Genomic DNA, 24692 nt, shown 5'->3' on the forward strand with positions numbered 1-24692 from the left:
TCTTTTTTTCAAAATTTTTTCTGCTTTTTCACTAAAATGTGCAGATATGTCTTCACATAAATTATTGTCACTGTTTGTTGAAGGAACCATTATATTGTTTACTGGAATATGTCACTATAATGGTGTTTTTTGTTTACATAAAGCACTTTTAGTGACACTAAAATAGTCTCACTGTTCATAGGACACTTTTTCAATTTATTGTCTTTCAGAGATATAAAATAAGTCTATTTTTTCACTTACTCTTTTTGTACTTGTTATGTCATAGATTATCGTAGATTGATTTCTGACCAGTATATCGATAATCGCAGTATTGTCATATCGTGAGATAATTGTTATCGTGAGCTTTGTATCGCGTATCGTATCGTGAGGTACCCAGAGGTTCCCACCCCTAATTACTAGTAGACTAAAAATAGACTACTGAGATTTTGAGTGTAATATAAACACATTTTGTTTTCCAAGTAAAGGCTTTTTGCGCACTAGTGCATGTGTAGAACTAAAATCGTCTACATGTACACAACATTGTGTTACTAGTAGAATCTCAAAGCTTGTGTGTCCATACCAGCCTGTGATTGGCTGATCCTGTTAGATCTCAGAAGCTAAGCAGGTCTGGTCCTGGTTAGTAGATGATGGAGAACACTGAGAACTCCAGGTGCCACAGTGGGGGACAGTCACCCCAGTGGTATCTGTCATTGTGTCATTGAGCAAGGCACTTCACCCACATTGTCGAGTGTGAATGTGAGTGTGTGAGTGGGTGGTGGTGGTGGTGGTGGGAGGGGCCTATGGTTCACTATGGCAGCCTCGCTTCTGTCAGTCTGCCCCAGGGCAGCTGTGGCTACAATAGTAGCTTACCACCACTAAGTGTGGAGTGAAAGAATAATGTCTTAATTCTGAGTGTCTATGAGACAGTGCTATATAAAATTGATTATTATTATTACTTGTACAACTTGACACGTTTTACTTCATTAGTTAACCAACAAGTACATGTACTAGTGGAGCTTAACTCTGGTTTACATCAAATGTCCTGTTTTCCATGGTTGTCATTGTTCAAACTGATGGATGAAGTGTCAGTATTATCTTTGTGTAGAACAGGGGCGGCTCCTGACAAAGTTCTCGGGGTGGGCAACTGTTCTGATGATGACTAAGGTGACTCGTTATATGGGAAAATGAATAAGTAGAAGACAATTGCCACATCTTGTTGTTTTCTGGTCAACTTAAAGCAATACCAAATGTTGTGTCTCCAGGAAAACGTTACATCCAGGAGTGTTTGAACGATAAATGACGTTGGCTCTATAAATAAAGATCAACAGAGATAAACTGTGAATTAGTTTACCTTCAATTACCTTTAAACATGGACGGATATGCTTGCTTTACCAAAAGGGACTACATATAAGTCAAAATCATTAAAAGTATTTATTTAGTTATTTAAAGTAGTAGTTCTTTTTTCATTACTAACAGTTTATATAAATCCAGATAAAGGGCTAGTGCATTCAAGTTGCTTAACATTGCACAAACAATACTGTATTTGCTAACAGTAAATACAGTATATGTACAGATTGCTATATTGGTTACATTTTAAAGATTTTTAATACAAATATAATATCTGGTCAATTGTATAGATTTGCAAAAATAAACATATTTCCTGAATGAAGCATTTGAATGAAAAGATAACTATTAAAAACCAACATCATCGTGTGTGTGTGTGTGTGTGTGTGATATATATAGAGGCACACTGATTTATTAATTGGCACCAAGTAGACGCACTTGCGCGTCTTTTTTACAATTGGCTTAAAAGAACAAACCAAAAAAAATATGTTATACTACGATGGATGTTGCAGTTTATCAAAGATAGCCCTGGATCGATGCCAGTCCTTCACACACACACACACACACACACAGAGTTTGGTTAGAGGCTTCTCTCCAGTTCATCCCGTGTCAGTAAAGCGAGAGACGGTGTTGAAAACAGGTTTTCACAGGTGACTGTTGATGTTTCTAAGGTCAGAAAAAGGCAGTAGGCTGTTAAAACCATCAGCATTGTCTGAAGCGCACAGTTAAATGTTCTGAGGAGGACGCTGGCGATTGTCCATTTCTCATCTTTGTGGAGAAGTGGGAGGGAATTCACACGCTACAGTAAATTCAGTTACAACCATGTTGTTTCCAGGCAGTCTGATGCTGGCTATGATCACGTTAGGTATGACAAAAACACGTTAATGCGATCCGTCCTGGAATCCATAAGGAATGCATTGTAACAACTGAATTAGAAAACTACTGATTTTGAATGAGTCTATGTCTGGGCCATTTTCAATTTGACTGAGGTCGCCCAAAAGGGCGGAGCACGGCCCTGCGCTGATTGGACAATGACATAGAGAGCAGCTCAAACTGTCTAGAACTGTCACAGCCCTTTAACACTGTGGATGAATATAATAGAAAAATAAAATCACGCCGTTTTCCCCCTTGGTAGGGTGTCGCCCTGATGAAGAACCCGCCCATGGTGTAGAATAAAGTGTGTGCATGTTTGGGGTGAAGTGGAACTACCAAGAACAACACTCGGGCCCTTGTGTGTGCGCACACACACACACACACTGCTGTGTGTCCAGAACAATCAAGGCAGCTTATTCAATTTGTTCCAGTCATTGATCTGCTCATATCTAAATGTCAGGTTGCATAGCGTCATATCGCTCTAGGTGGTGTAAGTCTAAGTTACTGCCTCTAGAGAGAGAGAGTGTGTGTGTGTGTGTGTGTGTGTGTGTGTGTGTGTGTGTGTGTGTGTGTGTGTGTGTGTGTGTGTGTGTGTGTGTGTGTGTGTGTGTGTGTGTGTGTGTGTGTGTGTGTGTGTGTGTGTGTGTGTGTGTGTGTGTGTGTGTGTGTGTGTGTGTGTGTGTGTGTGTGTGTGTGTGTTGTATGCACTTCTCTCTGTGGATTCAGCAGTGGTTGGATCAGCGGATAGATCGATAGAATTTAAGACTGACTAGCGTGCGCGTGCGCACACACAGACACATGGTTGGTGGATGATGGATGTGTCGTATGTTGGCCCTGTCACCCTCTGCCATGCTATCACAGACCTTTGCTGTGTGTGTATTATGTGACAGAGAGAAATGAGGACTGAGAAACATGTGCTGAGAACACAGAGAAGCATTCGTTCTCCGCTTGTTATCATCAAAAATAAAGCGATTGATCAATAACGTTCGTGCTGTGTGCAGTCACGATGTTTGGTTGGATGGAACAGAACACGAATGAGTTGGAAAACACAAGGTAAACAAAATATGTAATTAATCACAGCAATTACCCCAGAAAAAACACAATTATTGGAACATAGTTACTTTACCAAAATCAATGCTGTACATGTTTGTTAATCTTTCTTCTTTTGAGTCAGGCTAATTCCTAAAACAATGCAGCCTAGCTAATCTTGGGGGAGGCTAATGCTAACGTATGAAGCTCACAGTGATCCTTTAAAATGAGCTTGTTTAGCATCAAACCTCACAATACTTTCATATTAACTGATTATATTCTTATCAAGTAAATCCAACTCCACATATGTTAGTTAATTTTGTAATGTGTATTTTAATGCATTGCAATCTATTTCTTGAATTCTTACAATTCAGTTTAGGTATTATAGGAAAATACAAGCCTGAAATGTTTGTATAGCATATTTCATACACAAGGCAATTCAATATGCTTTACAAGATTAAAAAGTGCAACAGAAAACATTTAATAGTTTGAAAATCAATAAGAACCTTAAAATCAGCAGTAAAGACATTAAATCAACAATAATATGATGATAAATCTCCCTCTCAGACATATGCAGTATAGAAAGGATTTAAAATGTTCCATGTGATGCTGACTTCAGCTCTGCGGCAGTTTGTTCCACTTCTTTGCAGCATAACAACTAAAATGTTTGCTGTGAACTCTGGGCTCTACTGTCTGACCTGTGTCAATAGATCTGATAAGAGAGAGTGACATTCCTCTGTTACATTCTATTGCTCTGTCTTATTGGGGGTTACTGTCTGTAGCTACTGTACATCCTCGGTTTGGTCTCAACTGAAGCCTGGTGTGGTTATTGTGATGTGTGAAAGCAAACCTGGACCAAATACAGGAAGTGATGTGGCAACGCAAACATCACGGGGACAAGGAAACATAAACTAAATAATAATAATGATTAATGGAATGGAATGCCAGTACAGTATGTGGCGATATGCACCTATTCAAGTGCAACACGTCAATAACCAAGGAAGAAGACGAAGGGATCCTCCACTGTTTTTATAGACTGTTGAAGACACACAAACACAAAGGATAGAAGTCCTTTTGATGTGAATCCTTCAACTGTCCTTGATTTACTCTCTAAATCCACCAGAGCGTGTCAGCACATTGTTTAAGGGAGAGTAAATGTCCTGTAGGAGAGCTCTTCTTCTCTGCTTCATTGTCTACTACCAAACCTCAGAGTTCGTCACAACTGTTTTTATCCTCTTTCTGTAAACAAGAGGTTTACTTTGCTATCTTTAACTTTTCCTGATTATTTAGAGCAACTAAAAGCAGCACAAGTTGTTATTTAGACTGAAAAAGCTTCTAAATGATCTATAAATCAGGCTGAATGTTTCACTCCAGTAGAAAATAATGAGATGTTTACAGGCAGTGGGGCCATGTGACATCATCAATCACGTGATTTCAATATGGAGGAACACAGGCTCTAAATCTGTAAAGTAGTCCTATTTTATTAATTTTTTTAAAGGCTATTAAATGAATATGTTTCTTAGACAGATCTACTAATAAGAACATTTAGAAGGTTTTAGGACACATTTGTAAAAACGGCGTATAGGAACTCTTTAAGGATGGGTCAGTGGATGATGTTAGATTTGAATTTAAGTTAGTTTTACTGAGACAGTATCTTGTTTTTTTTTTTTTTTCTGCTCTCCGTGGCGTGTTGTTTAGCATGTGTTAGCCCAAAAGACTGTAGGGAGAATATCTTTCCCTTTAATGTGTCAAAGTTACTGGTGCGCTCGTTAATTCTCACACATACGAGTCACATGAAACATGCTCCATCTATTATTCCTCACATCAAAATCCAACCTGACAATTCAGTGCCTGAGGCGCTGCCGTTACTACCACCCCGATGAGTACGCACATCCATGTTGGCTGCGTTTAATGCGTCAACATGCTCCATTCTATTATCATCATGATACAACGCTGTACAAAACACACACACACACACACACACACACTTGTGTATTCAGACCTCATGGGAGCTAGAGAACAAACATGAAGCCTGGGACTTGTAGCAGCGTGCTGATGTTTGCACGTCTTCATGTTGAGCTTCAGTTCATGCATGTAAAACCATAAATAATGCACCAATGTCTGCTTTTTAGTCCCTCCATTATGTGACATTAATAAATGAATGCATTCATTAGGAATTAACATCATTTTCAAACTAGGGCTGCGACTTTAACCGTTAATTGCGATCAGGCGCGTCTCACCCGTGGGGGACACAGGTGGTATGTAATGGCTGAAGCTTAAATGAGCAAAATGTGGCAAACAGTAAAGGAAAATAGGTAAAATGTGGAACAAAAAGAGGCAAAATGTAGATAAAAGGAAACAAGTGTTACTTATTGGGCAAAGGTAGCTTGGTTTATACTTCCGGCAGCTGAGCTGACAGCAGCAAAAGAGCAGAGCGGAGCTCACAGAGGAATTTATTTACTAAACATGAACTTTTTCTTCTGAGAAATGATACGATACCTCAACATCAAACTCTATCATTTACCATCTGACTCTGGCTCTGAGGTAATCATCTACTGCTTTTTTATTTGCTGGCTCAACTGGAAAGCTAAGTAGCAAGCTAGCTAGCTACAAGTAGCAAGCTAACTAGCAGAAGAATGGCTCTTTCCACAACAGAATACAGCAGTCTTCTCCAAAAGATTACTGAACTGGAGACTACAGTGCGAGGAATACAAGTAAACATTGAGGTTAATGGACACTGTGGATATGATAATGATACGACTGTTCCGCTGTTTCAAAACAGCGGAGTGGATAAAGCTAACTCGCTACCAGCCCGTGCTAACAAAGCTATCAGGCCTAGGGAGGATACTGTTCCCGTTGATAAGCCAACAGGTGCGAGTCCTCCCTGGAACACTCTGGGAGCTAAGCCTAAGAAAAAGTCATATCCACTTCAAAGGCTAACGGGCCGATCAAAGCGCCCTGATATCAATAATGAGACGGACTGGCCTGCACTGGCTTCGCAGACTGCAGCCTCAACATCAACTCCCTTGTCTGCCCAGGCACAAAAGTGGACATCTGCTAAAGGCAGGAGTATCACCAAGTCACAAACCCAGTTTCATGTAGAACTGGGTAATCGATTCGTCCCACTGCTGAATGACCTAGGATCTGCTCTAATGAGGTCAACACACAACCTTCTGGAACTGTGAAGACTGAAAGTGCTTCAGGAAAACAAAAGCTACATGGTAGGCCAAAGCAACAACCTCACACACTGATAGTGGGAGACGTTTCTGTTAAAGATGCTCAGAAGATGTTTAGCAGCAACGTGAAAGTGATCTGCTTACCTAATGACACAGTATCAGACCTGGATGACAAAATCTTGCATATCGTTGCAGATTACCCACATTTGAAAAATGTTGTGATTCATTTTGGGTTAAATGATTTAGCCAAGGAGGAGTCTGAGGTGTTAAAGCAGGATTTCACCCATCTGCTAAAAACTGTGAGCTGTTTACAGCCTAAAGTGTTCATCAGTGGCCAGATACCTCCAGTCCGCAAAGGAGATCTGAAATTCTCAAGGATTTACTCTTTGAATAAATTTCTGTCTTCGGCTTGTGCTGCCCTTTCACTAAATTTTATAGAAAATTTTCCTATTTTTTGGGAACGTCGTCATCTTTTTAGAGCAGATGGACTGTGTCTAAACAAGGCTGGAGTAAAACTCTTCACATCCAACTTGTTTTACTTCACCAGTCACACTGCTATCAGTTCTGATAAAGACAGAGGACAACATGTACCATCGGAGAACAAAACAACAAGGAAAGAACATGGAGTCAATGAGCTTCCAGCAAGAAATAAAAATCGCCAAAATGAAGAGGTCAACCCAACCCCCACATCTCAGGACCCACCTGCTTCACCCCAAAATTCACCTACTTCCACCTCATCCAGCTTCTCTCCTACCCCTGCCTTCTTGGATTTAACTGCCCAGATGAACGAGCTGGTTCTGGCTGGCACAAGACTGACACCCCACCCTTTACCCCACCATGGTCAATCTGCACCACCCATCCCTCCTCGAAGATACCAGGCTCAGGATCACTCTTCTCCTCAGGCCAGCTGTGTTCAACTTAGAGCGACACAGGCCTGATGTGTGCTGGGTCCAGACTGCAATAGCTCTATTTTTAGGAACAACCAGAAAAAGTCAGGGCCCTATGGAGTTAATGCAGCTTCTTTAATTCCTGTGGTGACAGGTAACACAGGTAAAATTGTGAAATTAAAGAAAAGCAAAAAGCTTTATAGAGATAAAAATTTGACTCCTATAACATGTCATCCAAAAAGTCCACCAGTGTCTCCAGTAAAGTTTTTAAAATTAGCTCTTCTTAATGTTAGATCTCTTGTTAACAAGTCACTACTAATTAATGATTTTATTTTGACACATCACTTGGACTTTTTATTTCTTAATGAAACATGGTTGAATGATGGTATCAGTAATACTATTCTCAATGAAAGTGCGCCACAAGACTTTATTTATTTAAATAAGTGTCGTACTTGCAGGAAAGGTGGTGGAGTTGCTGCCATTTTTAAATCAATATTTCAGTGCAAAGAAATAACATTTGGTGATTTTATCTCCTTTGAATATATGTCATTCTTACTGAAGGGTGATTCAAGAGTTCTGTTTTTAGTCGTTTATAGACCCCCAAAATATTCTGGAGAATTCATGGATGAGTTTGCTGAACTGCTGTCAGTTGTATGCACTGAATACAACTTTTTAATAATAACAGGTGACTTAAATATTCATGTAGACAATAACATGGACAATACTTCCAAAGAACTGTATGCTTTAATGGATACTTTTGGTCTTACACAACATGTGACTGGTCCGACACACACTCAAGGTCACACTTTGGATCTGGTTATCTCTAAAGGTGTTGATATCTCTGCTGTTGATGTAAGAGACTTAGCTCTATCTGATCATTTCTGTGTCTTTTTTGACCTAGAGACTGTAACATCTGTTCCCCCTAGTTATGTGTGTTTAAAGAAAAGGTACATAAATGAGAACACAAGTGCACAGTTTATGGAAGCCATAGCAATGACACCAACATTGAGTGCTGAGACAGTTGATGATCTTCTGGATGAGTATAATAGAAACGTCTGTAATGTCATAGATGTGGTGGCTCCAATCAAAACTAAGAGAAAACCAAACACACAGAAAACACCTTGGAGGAGGACTGAGATAATGCAGAATTTGAAATCTGACTGTAGAAGAGCTGAGCGTAAATGGAGATCAACAAAACTCCAAATTCATCTAGAACTATACAAAATAAGTCTGCGAAAATTCAATGATGGCTTGTTCAAAGCAAGGCAGCAATACTTTTCTGAAATTATTGCCAAAAATGTCAACAACTCTCGCACGTTGTTTTCTGTAATTGAAAAGCTCACAACCCCCCCAGATCAGATAGCCCCTGAATTACTGTCAGCTGGAAAATGCAATGAATTTGCTGTATATTTCAATGAAAAAATACAATCAATAAGGTCAAACATCAGAACAAACCAGCAAAATCACAAAAAGCTTGAACAGCTTCAACCACTGAGGGATGAGTCAATTACAATGTTAGAGTTTATTACAGTGAACCCAAAAACAATAGAGGAAACTGTTCAGCAGCTGAATCCATCAACGTGTTGCCTTGACACAATACCCTCAAACTTCTTTAAAACTGTTGTAAAGTCAATTGTCACTGATCTGTGTCAGATAATTAACTGCTCATTCCAATCAGGCACCGTACCAAAATCCCTGAAAGTAGCTGCTGTGAAACCGCTGTTAAAAAAGAGAACACTGGATGCCTCTATACTGGCTAACTATAGACCAATCAGCAACCTTCCATTCATGGCCAAGATCATTGAGAAGGTGGTCTTCAACCAACTGAGTCAATTCTTAACATTCAACAAAATATTTGATAAATTTCAGTCAGGTTTTCGTTCTCATCACAGCACTGAAACTGCTCTTATCAAAGTGATCAATGACATAAGGTTGAACACTGATTCAGGAAAAGTATCTGTTCTCATTCTGTTGGATCTAAGTGCTGCATTTGACACTGTAGATCATACAATTTTGTTGCACAGATTGCAAACATGGGTCGGACTAAATGGAAAAGTAATGCAATGGTTTAAGTCATACTTGGAGGAGCGAAGCTATTTTGTAAGCATTGGAAACTTTGAATCTGACAGATTACCAATGTCCTGTGGGGTTCCTCAGGGATCTGTTCTTGGACCCCTTCTGTTTAACCTTTACATGCTTCCTTTAGGACAAATTTTACAGAACTGTAAGGTTGATTATCAGAGCTATGCAGATGACACACAACTATATCTATCACTGAACCCAGATGACCATGGTCCCATTGAGGTGTTGTGTGACTGTTTAGAAAAAGTAAACTGCTGGATGAGTGAAAACTTCCTTCAACTAAACCATGACAAGACGGAGGTGATTGTCTTTGGTAACAAGGAAAAGAGGACTGCTGTCAGCAATTATCTTGAGTCTCGATCTTTAAAAGCTAAAGACCAAGTCAAAAACCTTGGTGTTCTGATTGACTCAGATCTTACATTCAGCAGTCAGATCAAATCTATCACAAAAACAGCCTTCTACCACCTAAAGAACATCTCCAGAGTGAAAGGTTTAATGGCTCAGAAAGATCAGGAGAAACTGGTCCATGCTTTTATCTCCAGCAGACTGGACTATTGTAATGGTCTTCTGACAGGAATCCCCCAAAAGAGCATCAAACAGCTACAGCTGGTTCAGAACGCTGCAGCTCGGGTCTTAACCAGAACAAAGAGGTCAGAGCACATTACTCCAGTTTTAAAGTCTTTACACTGGCTCCCAGTCAGCCTCAGAATAGACTTTAAAGTTCTGCTGCTGGTGTATAAATCTGTGAATGGGTTTGGTCCAGAATACATCAGTGACATGTTGGTCAGGTATGAACCCAGCAGGTCTCTCAGATCTATGGACACAGGTCAGATAGTGGAGCCCAGAGCTCACAGTAAACATGGTGATGCTGCTTTTAGTTGTTATGCTGCAAAGAAGTGGAACAAACTGCAGCAGAGCTGAAGTCAGCATCCAATGTGAACATTTTTAAATCAAAGTTAAAGGCACTTTTTTTCTCTACTGCATATGATTGAGAGAGAGATTTTTTGTCATGTTGTTGATGTAATGATGATTTTACTGATGATTTTAATTGATTTTACTGATGATTTTAATTGTTCTTATTGATTTAAATGTTCTTATTGATTTTAAACAATTGAATGTTTTATCATGTAAAGCACATTGAGTTGCCTTGAGTATGAAATGCGCTATATAAATAAATTTGCCTTGCCTTGCCTTGCCTTGGTTGGATAATAAAGAACTTGCAAAAATTGACATAAAAGAGGAAAAAGGGATATTTAATGGAAACAGGAGCTAAAATCTAAAAAAAAAAACTGTTCAAAATTTAGAAAAGGGTCAAAAATGGGACAAAGGAAGTTGCAAAATAGCCAAAGTAAAATGTAAGAGGTTAAAGTTCTCCCCTTTATAAGGTTTTCTGGGGAAATAATTAATATTAAGACATAAAGAGCCTCATGTTGAGAATCACTGACTTTATGCTTTATCACTGTTTTAGTAAATTAATTTAATAAACTAAATTGGGAGTCGACAGTTGCCTTAGAACACCCTCACTTTTAAAATTGCTGCTCCGCCCCCTATTGGGATTAAATAATTACAGAAAAACAATTCACTAAAAAAAAGAAATATTATTTTTTAATTTTTTCACAAGTTTTGACATGTTCCGGACTAAGTGATTTTTTTTTTTAAATTTATTTATTTTTATTATATTAATATTGAAAAACTAATTTGTTTTAGAAAGTTTACTGAAAATCCAGAAAAGCATGAATATATCTTGGTTAAATTAAAGTTAGTGCTTTGAGAACAATGCAATCATAATATTGTTTATTCATATGGAAATAATAAACACTAATTAATTATTAAAGATCATTTATTGTTTTCATTGATTCAGTCATAAGCATTTAAACTGGAAAAATGTTGCTTCTTGTGTCAATTATTGTTAATTCATTAATTACAAAGTCTCCAATTTTTTAGATAATTTTTTTAACCTAGTCCCACCACTATTTCAAAAACATTCTGTATCGTTATAGTGGCCAAAATGAGTTTACATCTTTTTTTATTTATCATTTAATTTAGCGTGCTGTGTGATTATGTTTCCATATTAGTTTGATTCTGTATTTTTAAAGGGAGTGCCAGTGGCTGTTTGCTTGATTTGATGACAAATAAACCATGAAATTAAGTGATTTAATTTACAGCACTTTTTATTTATGGCAACGCCCACTTTCCTCCTTCATACATCCCATCACATTAAAACACGTAAGCAACACATTATTTTACATTTGCACGAATGAACACTATTTACAGCAAAATGTGCAGTTAGTAGAAAAATCCAGAATCCCTCATGACACCCACAGTTTAATTTATTTATGAACATTAACAGTAGGGTCATTACGTGACATTTCAACAAATGTCCCACGCACGTAATCAGAGCGTGTTAGCTAAGAGTTAGCCAGGTGTTAGCTAAGAGTTAGCCAGGTGTTAGCTAAGAGTTAGCCAGGTGTTAGCTAAGAGTTAGCCAGGTGTTAGCTAAGAGTTAGCCGGGTCTTTGCTAAGAGTTAGCCAGGTCATTGCCAAGAGTTAGCCAGGTGGTGGCTAATTTTTAGCCAAGTGTGGGCCAGGTGTTAACTAAGAGTTAGCCAGGTGTTAGCTAAGTTTTAGCCAGGTGTGGGCCAGGTGTTAGCCAGGTGTGGGCCAGGTGTTAGCCAGGTGTGAGCCAGGTGATAGCCAGGAGTTAGCCAGGTGTTAAGTGAGAGTTAGCCAGTAGTTAGCCAGGTGTTTGCCAAGAGTTAGCCAGGTGTTTGCTAAGTTTTAGCCAAGTGTGGGCCAGGTGTTAACTAAGAGTTAGCCAGGTGTTAGCTAAGATTTAGCCAAGTGTGGGCCAGGTGTTAGCTAAGAGTTAGCCAGGTGTGAGCCAGGAGTTAGCCAGGTGTTTAGTGAGAGTTAGCCAGTAGTTAGCCAGGTGTTAGCTGAGAGTTAGCCAGGAGTTAGCCAGTAGTTGGCTAGATGTTGGCTAAGAGTTAGCCAGTTAGGTGTTAGCCAGGATTTAGCCAGGTGTTAGCAATGAGTTAGCCAGGAGTTAGCCAGTAGTTAGCTAGATGTTGGCTAAGAGTTAGCTATGGGGTAGTCAGGAGTTAGCTAGGTGGCTCCATGCTATCTGCATCCATAGGACTGAGTTTTGTTGTAAACAACGATGACAGAAGCACGTTTAACACCAGTTCATGGTCAGTGTATTTCAGGATCAGTAATTGCTGCAGCTGTGGGAGTTCTTAAAGAAAAATCTATTAAACAGTTTCAACCCCCGAGGAATCACACCAAGCAGCACCGTTACAGACGTTTGCTAATTAGCTTAAAACATCTGGCCAGATGAATGTTAGCGGAGAGTAAAAAACACTGCATCACTACTGCTTTTTTATTTTTTATTTTTGTAAACAAACTGTAAAGAAAAAGACCACCAAGCTACATTTTCCTTCTCGAGCAGGGGTGTTAAACTCATTTTAGCTCAGGGGTCAAATACAGACCAGTTCCATCAAAAGTAGGACACAGATTCTAGACTGGAAAACAATTTCATCATCATGTGGCCAAGTTTGCACTTCAGTTGAAATTAGACAAAGTATGAAAGACATTAACAATATATATGCATTTAGTGGCAGAAACATAAATGTCATTTGATTTATACGTGTTTTGACCAATTTTTGTTTAATTTGGTGAGATTTTGTGAAATCATTATGAAAAATTGTGGGATTTCGGAAAACATTTGATTTTTTTCATTATTTATGTATTTCTTTCAATTATTTGGTAATGTATGCAATAATTCATGTTTTCTGTCATTTTTACTTTCTCCAGTAGGCCAAAGTGGAGGCTCTGAAGGGCCGAATTTGGCCCTCGGGCCTTGAGTTTGATATGTTCTCGAGGGTTTTTAGTTTAACTTTTTTGGAAATTGAGTAAAATCTAATTCAAATTTGTCATATTTTATTGTAAAAATGTAAATGCTCTCTATGGGTGAAACCAGACTATTAATATAACCTTTTCCTATTGGCTGAGAATGTTGTGACGTTTTGGTGGCTTCTTATGTCACTGTTAGCTCCGCCCCTCCTATAAAAACTATTATAGATGCATTAATAAAATGACAAAAGAGAGCTATTCAATTTATTAATAAAGTAGGATAAACAGTATTGAGGCAACTAATATATTATTTATTCAACAAAAACCTATATTTAAATATTACAGATAATGTATGAGTTAACATTTTTATTGTTTCTAATAGTATTCAAGACTTTGTTAAAGTAAGAGAGATATTATAATCTAAGAGGTATTGATGATTTTGAATATTCAAAGGTGTGAACAAATGTGAAGTCTAGATGTACTTCTGTTTATATGTATATATATATATAATTCAGTGATTTAGTATAAAATTATTCATGACTATTATGTGTATCATAAGTGGATTAATATGTTTACGGAGGGAAAATCAAAGGCTGAAATTAAGCTTTTGCTTCTTACTTATTCCTTTTTTTGTTTTTTACATTTTTCAATGCAATTTAATTATGATAATTTACAATATTAACTAAAATAAAATCACTAATTTACTTTTTGAATTTCCAGCCTAGATTCACATCAGCCACAACCTGAGGGTTTAGTTCCTCTTAAAGAAAAGATGAGCGTAATATTCACAACAGTGTGCTAATGCCTGTTTTTATTTATTGCACTTTTCATTTAAAAATGTGCTAAAAAGTGAAATAATGTGAAGGCAAAGCCACCTCCATGTGAGTGACTTTTAAAGAGCATCAAATTAACGCAAAACAAAAGCAAAAATGTCTGTCTCTTCTCGGCTGAAAGTGCAGTAGTGCATTAATGCCAGTCATAGATAAGAATGTTTTTTTACACAAAACAAACAAACTCTGACAGCTGTTTAGCCGTTGAAATTATATTCACATTAAAATGGTGTACACAATAATTCAAAGTGTGAATGAAAAACAAAACAAAAGGAACAGAGTGAACATGTACAGCTTTTACCCTGAAACAATAATAATAATAATAATAATAATAATAATGATGATGATGAGGCACCAATGTCTGAGATAATACTAACATAATGATGCCAATCTTTTTTTACATTGGCCTGTTCTTCACTTACATTAGAATCATCTGAAAACACACTGAAGGGCATATTGACCTAAAATATTGATACCAACAGTGGTATTGGTATAGTTGAGTGTAAAACGATGCATTCACTGCCTGCTGTGGTTTACACACAGAGTCCACCTGGCTGACTGTGTCTACCCACTCATTCTTTATATCATTAGTTGTGATGTTGCACTTTTTTATTGAAGAAAAATCCAGAAAAGAAATGAATTAAAGCGGAGTAATGTGTTTAGTTGTAGTTTCTCAAATATCTACCTCCAAAAATAAGATATTGTATTAATTTGATCCAAAATAACTTTTTGTTTTTGGAAAAACATCTATTCATCACCGGCAAAACCATAACCTTCTTGGCGAAGGTAATTAATTTAATAAACTGTCAAATATTCCGATATTTCAGTCAAAATTGCCCCATAACCCCATCGACGTTACAATCAGATTTTAAAAAATGATAGAACAAAATAATTTGATCCATAAAACTCACACAGACACATTTCATTCACACATTTCACACATTTTCAGAGACATAATGACTCCAGAAATACAAAATTAACTCCAAAAACTCACAAAATAACAGAAAAATACTCATAATTATAGAGAAATTTCACAAATAAACAACAAAAATACACAAGGACAGAAAAATACACAACCTCTATTGTGCTACTGACTAAACGTCCTGTTCACTTCAAAGCAAGAGCTTGTTTACAAAAAGTAAGACAAGAAGAGATGCTTTTATTTTGAAAAGGGGATGTTTGATTTTTATTTTGAAACTGGTCCCAGGATCCTTTCACATTCAGCTCCCAATGCATCATGTGACAGTTGAGTATGACTAGTGTGCCCACCGTGCATACTTAAAAAATGTCCCATATAGTATACATCCTGGTATTTTTCACATACAGTAATCAATCTATACATACTATCTAATGTGAATGCACTACGTACTCATTTAGACGAAGATCATTTTGAAAACGTTGCCGTGCGTGTGAATGCGGGAAAAAAAATACCTAAAGGTTATCAGTTTAATACATTAAAGCAGAACTGAGTAACTTGAGCTTAGAGCTCCCCCTAAAAATCCCTTTTGGTTATGTCACTGTCGTAAACACTCTGCACACACAAAGAGGGTGTGTGTGTGTGCGTGTGCGTGTGCGTGTGCGTGTGTGTATTTGAGGATGGATGGATATTTGTGTGTGTGCTGCCTGATGGAATGCTGGGTTGTGAGTGTGTGTGCTTGCGTGCCTGTTGCCGTGACGACAGTGTGTGTGATTGCTGTGTGTTGCTGCTGAGCTGTCACTGATGGAGTTGCTCCGTTCCTCAACCTTAGATATAAAAAGTATCGGATCAGACCACATTGAAAACATAAAACACATTTTCAACAACTTGAGGAAAGATGGATCATATGTTTAACCTATTGTAACCAATCAGCTGCCACGTTTTCCATTAGATAAATAACTTGGTTTAATGTCTCTGCTTTTAATGTTTCAACCTAATTATTTTCATTGAGTTTAGTTTAACTGCATCAGTCTGTGTTCTACGTTTTATAGAAACTCTGTTAGAGTTTAAAGGTCACATGTCATGCTATTTTTCACCATCATCTCCATTTGTTCTAAGAACCCTAAAAACATAGTGATTGAGGTTTATTTTCACAAACTCTCCTGTTTTCCAGACTTTTATCCTCTGAAAAGTCACTTTCTGACTAACTCTACACAAACAGGCTGATTTACATCCTACTTATGCATATTCATGAGTGGGCGTGTCTATAGACAGGACACTGACTTCCTCCTCGCCGCACAGTGACGTAGGGCCAGAGGACGGCCCACCCTCCTCCGACCCACTCTGTAGCTGAGCTCATGCTGCTTTATAAACACAGACAGAGCGTGGGGGCGGGGCGTTCACAGGTACATACATAGACTGTAGAAAATACATACATAGCACTGTGTGAAGGATGCTGACATGGTCACCTTTGTGGGTGTGTCAATCACAGGAGAGAGCTTCCTGGAGGCGTGGCTTCTCCAGCTCAGTGCTGCATCAAATTTGTCATCAAAGTGTGAACGTGTCATCAAATAGTAGCGATGTGTTTGTGTTCACCCTGTAGTAAGAAAGTAGTAAATCACCCTCTAACTAATGATTGATGGAATCAATGAAAAAAACACTTTGATCATGTTTATGAAGCCATAATAACACTTTATCATGTTTAAAGCACAGAACAGTTTATTTAGCTTAACATGGGGCTTTTAAACATCACCATCTCCAGCTGTTTAGTGTTGGTGTTTCTCTGCTGTGGTCACCTGAACAATTACTCTATAATATTTGTGTTTTTACATGGAGATCAAAGGGGAAGGGGGAGGAGCTTATATGTCACAAGCTGTTGCTTGAAGTGAGACATTAACATCTGGTTGATTTAAAGAGACGTTAGACAGCAGCAAAGATAAAAAATGTCCAATAATAATGGGTGGGAAAAGAGAAGGAAAAATGATGGATGGATGAGGTGGAGAATCAATGTCAAGGTGACACGAATAAAAATATAAGAATGGTTGAAAAATGTGCAGTAAAGTGAATGTGATGTGATGAAAGATAACGGCTGTGCTACAAAGACAGATTATATAAAACATCTTTATAAAATAACTGATCATTACATTATTGATAAGGAGATTTCACGTGAAATCCATTACAAACCCAATGAGTATATACTGTACTGTCTACTGTATACTATATTATATACTGTCTACTGTATACTATATTATATACTGTCTACTGTATATTATAGTGTATACTGTCTACTATAGACTATAGTGCATACTGTCTACTGTATATTATAGTGTATAATGTCTACTGTAGACTATAGTATATACACTGTCTACTGTAGACTATAGTATATACTGTCGACTGTAGACTATAGTATATACTGTCTACTGTATATTATAGTGTATACTGTCTACTGTATATTATAGTGTATACTGTCTACTGTAGATTATAGTGTATACTGTCTACTATATACTATAGTATGATTAGGATGATCAGCGTTCCCACTGAAGTTTACTGCCAAGTTTCCCAAGATGCATCTGGAACCTCCAGCGTTAAAAACCTTGTTCACACTGAGGCTAAATACCTCTGTTGATTCTCCACCTTTATTTTGAAAGTTCTGAAAACATTTGAAGTGAGAAAGTGACCAAGTAGAATATCAACATGTGCTCATTTGATCCATAAAACTCACGTAGACACATTTCATTCACACATTTCAGAGACAAATGAGAAAAAATACACAAAATGACTCCAGAAATATAAAAATAACAGAAAAATTCACAAAATTATGGTGAAATAAAACAAAAGGACCACAAAAATACACAAGGACAGAAAAATGCACAACATTAATCCAGAATACTCCAAAATAACTAAAAAAAAACACAGACAAATTAACAGAAAAATACACAAAAATCTATTGACGAGACAAAATAACTGTGAATATCAGCATGTGCTCATTTGATCCATAAAACTCACGCACACACATTTAATTTACACATTTCATTGTGCTACTGACTAAACTTCCTGTTAACTTAAAAATAAGAGCCCTATTTAGAAAAGAGTTCAAACTAATTGCGATCCAAAAAGAAATGCTTTTATTTTGAAAAGAGGATGTTTGACTTTTAGCTTGAATAAGGTCCCAGGACTGTTTTACATTCAGCTCCCAATGCATCATGGGACAGTTGAGTATGACTAGTGTGCCCACTGTGCATACTTATAGTATATAGTATACATCCTGGTATTTCTCACATACTCAATCTAATCATACTATCTAATATGAAAGCACTACACACCAGATAAACTGAGACTGTTTTGAAAACGTTGCCGTGTGAATGTGGAACTTTTTGGAAACAAAAACGGAAACAATCAAAATGTTGTTGTGTAAACAGGGCTTTAGTCATTTAGGTTTTGACTTAATATATGAATAAAATGAGCAAAGAACCAAAGCCTTTATTGGTTGTCTTTGTTTGAGATTTAACACGTCAACATTCCTAAAGTCGTACATCACTGATGTTTTTGGTGTTAAATATAGTTGAGATGTGTTTGTGTGATTGAGAGACGACAGCAGCAGGGAAACAGAGCCAGATTTACCTCATGTGTGAAAGATTGAAGCGTCTTTAACGTTTATTCTTTAACTCCTGCTGTATTTGCATGTGTTTGAGGATCACCTTTGATTCGTCTGCAGCGCTGCGTGCATTCCAAACACGCCGCACTCATCTCCATATTATTGCTCTCACACTGCTTCACGCTCAAAACTCCCTGAAGCGTTTAATTTATTTATTTATTTAAAGGGAAATTGTCGATTATGGGAAGATTTATTTGCCTTAAAAACCTGAAAAACAAACTACTTTTGTCTCTGAGTTTTACGCCGATGTACTGACAATGAAACTGTCGTAAAACATTGTGTAATTAAGATATGATGACATGTTTTAAGGCCTCTTCTTTTGGAGAAATACACATTTGTTTGCTTATTTAAATCGACACAATATTTAGCTTAATTTTAAACCCTTTGCTGAGAAATTAGTTCTAAAAACAGTGGAAATTGCTCAAAGTTAAAGCTTTTATTGACCTACAGAAAGCACAGATCATGTTCAAACCAAAGAAAATACATATTTCAGGTTTTTAAAAGCTTATAATTTTGGGGGGAAACTATTTTGGTGTCCATAATGTAACCAATCAAAGAGGAAAAGGTATTCCCAAATAGTTTCCATTTAGTATAAACTCAAAACGTAAGCAAAGCCTGTACAAGCAAACACAGAAAATGACAAACAGAACTGAATTAAAGTGATTAATCTACAAAATCACTGCAGAAACAAAGAGGAGAAAAACTGATGTAGTCAAATGTGATGCTCCGTGAGAAAATATTTTTTACATTTTGTTTTGCTAAATGTGCTGGTTGAAGTTAGAAACAAAGCATCCATCCAGGTTTTACAAAGGTCAACTTTGTTTTTGTAAACATGTTGTTTTACAGCAGAGTGAACTTTGTGTTTGGGGGTGTGGAATTCTAAAAGTTAATTACCATAACGGTAATTGGACTTAAAAACTACACCTTGAAGTTAAACACATGGCGACTTGACCATCTATTCTGATAAGAGTCAAACTAACACTGCTTCATTTAGTGTGTTTATTACAGCAAAGTAAATCATAAAATCAACAATTTGAAGTTGCAGAAAGAATTCATTTTAGATGGTATTTCTTTGTTTTTCTCTCCTACCGCTGCGTCACGTTAAGTTAAACAAACAGAGAACACGTCAGCTCATCTAATGACGGAGAAACAAGCGACTCCTAAAACGTGTTCCTTCTATATAAAAGTGGTGTTCCCAAAAATACCTAATAAATCTAAGCCTCAACCTTCAAAATACAGGGAAAGCAGGCTTTGGTGGGATGATCCTAACCCTATATATATATTTGTGTGTGAAAGTTGAATAACAAAAGGCTAAATGAACTGGTTAATGGGGGTTTATGACAAAAAGGGCATAAAAACATAAAATATATAAAAATGTCATGAAAAACTTTAGATTTATGGTTAGGTCTGAGGTTCTGATAAATATTTATATATTATATTTCTGTTACCTATGGTCAAATAGTGCTGGTTATTTCAATAAATGCTCATAGCTCTAAAAGTGTTAATGTCTCAAAATTATTGTTCCTATCAAATGCTTCTCTTTGCACCCAATTTTAGAAAAATAAAAAATGCTAATAATTTGTGTTTTTATGACAAATGGCATAAAAACATAAACATACAGAAACATAATGAAAACGTAATGTCTATGGTTATGTCTGGAGTTGATGAAAATATTTGATATTTAAAAAGTTGGGAAAAATGATTTATATATGACCTTTTTACGACAGTTTTAGAAGGGTACAGTTTTGGTACCTAAGGTCAGTGTGTGTAACTTTTTTTTTTAAAGGTGTCCCGAGGGTTAAACGCTGACTAAACAGGAAGTAACAAGCTCACAAACATGAAAACTGACCAGAGTAAACACAAAGTAAATCAGAGCAGATGAAACAATAAATAAACCCAAATAAGGCTTTTAAAACCTGTTCTCCATTTGTCCCTGTGCCTAAATCAGCCAATAGTTGTAAATATGACTTGTTTGTGTTGCAGGTGGTGGAGACCAACCTGGTGGCCTTTGATTGTCACTGGATCCTGATAAACGAGGTGAGTTCTGTGTTTGATTTGTTCTCCTTTATAGAATATTTATGAAGCCTGGAACTGATCTAATCTCCACTTTAGCCTCAGATACTTTGCTCAGCGCTAAAATATTTGTTTCTCACAAATTGGTCTTAGACTGGTGAAGGTTATACAAGGACACAGGATGTGAACTAGATCTGGGATTAAAACCTGAGAGCAAAGCTTCTTTTTTTGGCTGATTCCTGATTAAGGAGCCGCTCCATAAAACATAAACCTTTACATAAACTAATATGTAAAGGTTTATGCTTCCGGCAGCTGAGCTGACAGCAGCTAAAGAGCAGAGCGGAGCTCACAGAGGAATTTATTTACTAAACATGAACTTTTTCTTCTGAGAAATGATACGATACCTCAACATCAAACTCTATCATTTACCATCTGACTCTGGCTCTGAGGTAATCATCTACTGCTTTTTTATTTGCTGGCTCAACTGGAAAGCTAAGTAGCAAGCTAGCTAGCTACAAGTAGCAAGCTAACTAGCAGAAGAATGGCTCTTTCCACAACAGAATACAGCAGTCTTCTCCAAAAGATTACTGAACTGGAGACTACAGTGTGAGGAATACAAGTAAACATTGAGGTTAATGGACACTGTGGATATGATAATGATACGACTGTTCCGCTGTTTCAAAACAGCGGAGTGGATAAAGCTAACTCGCTACCAGCCCGTGCTAACAAAGCTATCAGGCCTAGGGAGGATCCTGTTCCCGTTGATAAGCCAACAGGTGTGAGTCCTCCCTGGAATACTCTGGGAGCTAAGCCTAAGAAAAAGTCATATCCACTTCAAAGGCTAACGGGCCGATCAAAGCGCCCTGATATCAATAATGAGACGGACTGGCCTGCACTCCCTTCTCAGACTGCAGCCTCAACATCAACTCCCTTGTCTGCCCAGGCACAAAAGTGGACATCTGCTAAAGGCAGGAGTATCACCAAGTCACAAACCCAGTTTCATGTAGAACTGGGTAATCGATTCGTCCCACTGCTGAATGACCTAGGATCTGGCTCTAATGAGGTCAACACACAACCTTCTGGAACTGCGAAGACTGAAAGTGCTTCAGGAAAACAAAAGTGACATGGTAGGCCAAAGCAACAACCTCACACACTGATAGTGGGAGACGTTTCTGTTAAAGATGCTCAGAAGATGTTTAGCAGCAACGTGAAAGTGATCTGCTTACCTAATGACACAGTATCAGACCTGGATGACAAAATCTTGCATATCGTTGCAGATTACCCACATTTGAAAAATGTTGTGATTCATTTTGGGTTAAATGATTTAGCCAAGGAGGAGTCTGAGGTGTTAAAGCAGGATTTCACCCATCTGTTAAAAACTGTGAGCTGTTTACAGCCTAAAGTGTTCATCAGTGGCCAGATACCTCCAGTCCACAAAGGAGATCTGAAATTCTCAAGGATTTACTCTTTGAATAAATTTCTGTCTTCGGCTTGTGCTGCCCTTTCACTAAATTTTATAGAAAATGTTCCTATTTTTTGGGAACGTGGTCATCTTTTTAGAGCAGATGGACTGTGTCTAAACAAGGCTGGAGTAAAACTCTTCACATCCAACTTGTTTTACTTCACCAGTCACACTGCTATCAGTTCTGATAAAGACAGAGGACAACATGTACCATCGGAGAACAAAACAACAAGGAAAGAACATGGAGTCAATGAGCTTCCAGCAAGAAATCAAAATCGCCAAAATGAAGAGGTCAACCCAACCCCCGCATCTCAGGACCCACCTGCTTCACCCCAAAATTCACCTACTTCCACCTCATCCAGCTTCTCTCCTACCCCTGCCTTCTTGGATTTAACTGCCAGATGAATGAGCTGGTTCTGGCTGGAACAAGACTGACACCCCACCCTTTACCCCACCATGGTCCCATCTTATCTCCTCTAAAGAACCAATCAGCACCACCCATCCCTCCTCAGTGATACCAGGCCCAGGATCACTCTTCTCCTCAGGCCAGATGTGTTCATCTTAGAGCGACACAGGTCTGATGTGTGCTGGGTCTAGACTGCAATAGCTCTATTTGTAGGAACAACCAGAAAAAGTCAGGGCCTTATGGAGTTAATGCAGCTTCTTTAATTCCTGTGGTGACAGGTAACACAGGTAAAATTGTTAAATTAAAGAAAAGCAAAAAGCTTAATAGAGATAAAAATGTGACTCCTATAACATGTCATCCAAAAAGTCCACCAGTGTCTCCAGTAAAGTCTTTAAAATTAGCTCTTCTTAATGTTAGATCTCTTGTTAACAAGTCACTAATAATTAATGATATTATTTTAACACATCACTTGGACTTTTTATTTCTTAATGAAACGTGGTTGAATGATGGTATCAGTAATACTATTCTCAATGAAAGTTCACCACAAGACTTTATTTATTTAAATAAGTGTCGTACTCACAGGAAAGGTGGTGGAGTTGCTGCCATTTTTAAATCAATATTTCAGTGAAAAGAAATATTTGGTGATTTTATCTCCTTTGAATATATGTCATTCTTATTGAATAGACCCCCAAAATATTCTGGAGAATTCATGGATGAGTTTGCTGAACTGCTGTCAGTTGTATGCACTGAATACAACTTTTTAGTAATAACAGGTGACTTAAATATTCATGTAGACAATAACATGGACAATACTGCCAAAGAACTGTATGCTTTAATGGATACTTTTGGTCTTACACAACATGTGACTGGTCCGACACACACTCAAGGTCACACTTTGGATCTGGTTATCTCTAAAGGTGTTGATATCTCTGCTGTTGATGTAAGAGACTTAGCTCTATCTGATTATTTCTGTGTCTTTTTTGACCTAGAGACTGTAACATCTGTTCCCCCTAGTTATGTGTGTTTAAAGAAAAGGTACATAAATGACAACACAAGTGCACAGTTTATGGAAGCCATAGCAATGACACCAACATTGAGTGCTGAGACAGTTGATGATCTTCTGGATGAGTATAATAGAAACGTCTGTAATGTCATAGATGTGGTGGCTCCAATCAAAACTAAGAGAAAACCAAACACACAGAAAACACCTTGGAGGAGGACTGAGATGATGCAGAATTTGAAATCTGACTGTAGAAGAGCTGAGCGTAAATGGAGATCAACAAAACTCCAAATTCATCTATAACTGTACAAAATAAGTCTGTGAAAATTCAATGATGGCTTGTTCAAAGCAAGGCAGCAATACTTTTCTGAAAGTATTGCTAAAAATGTCAACAACTCTCGCACGTTGTTTTCTGTAATTGAAAAGCTCACAACCCCCCCAGATCAGATAGCCCCTGAATTACTGTCAGCTTCAAAATGCAATGAATTTTCTGTATATTTCAATGAAAAAATACAATCAATAAGGTCAAACATCAGAACAAACCAGCAAAATCACAAAAAGCTTGAACAGCTTCAACCACTGAGGGAGGAGTCAACTACAATGTTAGAGTTTATTACAGTGAACCCAAAAACAATAGAGGAGACTGTTCAGCAGCTGAATCCATCAACGTGTTGCCTTGACACAAAACCCTCAAACTTCTTTAAAACTGTTGTAAAGTCAATTGTCACTGATTTGTGTCAGATAATTAACTGCTCATTCCAATCAGGCACCGTACCAAAATCCCTGAAAGTAGCTGCTGTTAAACCTCTGTTAAAAAGAGAACACTGGATGCCTCTATACTGGCTAACTATAGACCAATCAGAACCTTCCATTCATGGCCAAGATCATTGAGAAGGTGGTCTTCAACCAACTGAGTCAATTCTTAACATTCAACAAAATATTTGATAAATTTCAGTCAGGTTTTGGTTCTCATCACAGCACAGAAACTGATCTGATCAAAGTGATCAATGACATAAGGTTGAACACTGATTCAGGAAAAGTATCTGTTCTCATTCTGTTGGATCTAAGTGCTGCATTTGACACTGTAGATCATACAATGTTGTTGCACAGATTGTAAACATGGGTTGGACTAAATGGAAAAGTAATGCAATGGTTTGTCATACTTGGAGGAGCGAAGCTATTTTGTAA

General features: G+C 37.6%; 1 protein-coding gene across 4 annotated transcripts in view; it reads left to right on the forward strand.

The window, feature by feature from the left end:
• grid2 (glutamate receptor, ionotropic, delta 2) overlaps positions 1–24692 on the forward strand; it is a 537682-nt gene that overhangs the window by 289030 nt on the left and 223960 nt on the right. For all 4 annotated transcript variants that reach the window (XR_003674813.1, XM_028457897.1, XM_028457899.1 and 1 more), the window contains exon 5: positions 20607–20660. Coding sequence is in view for 3 of the 4 variants with exons in the window: in XM_028457897.1 (XP_028313698.1) it covers positions 20607–20660 (54 nt within the window). In the remaining variant the exon portion in view is untranslated. The remainder of the gene's footprint in view (positions 1–20606; positions 20661–24692) is intronic.

This window comes from Gouania willdenowi, chromosome 9 (genome assembly GCF_900634775.1).
Source record: "Gouania willdenowi chromosome 9, fGouWil2.1, whole genome shotgun sequence".
Lineage (NCBI taxonomy): Eukaryota > Metazoa > Chordata > Actinopteri > Blenniiformes > Gobiesocidae > Gouania > Gouania willdenowi.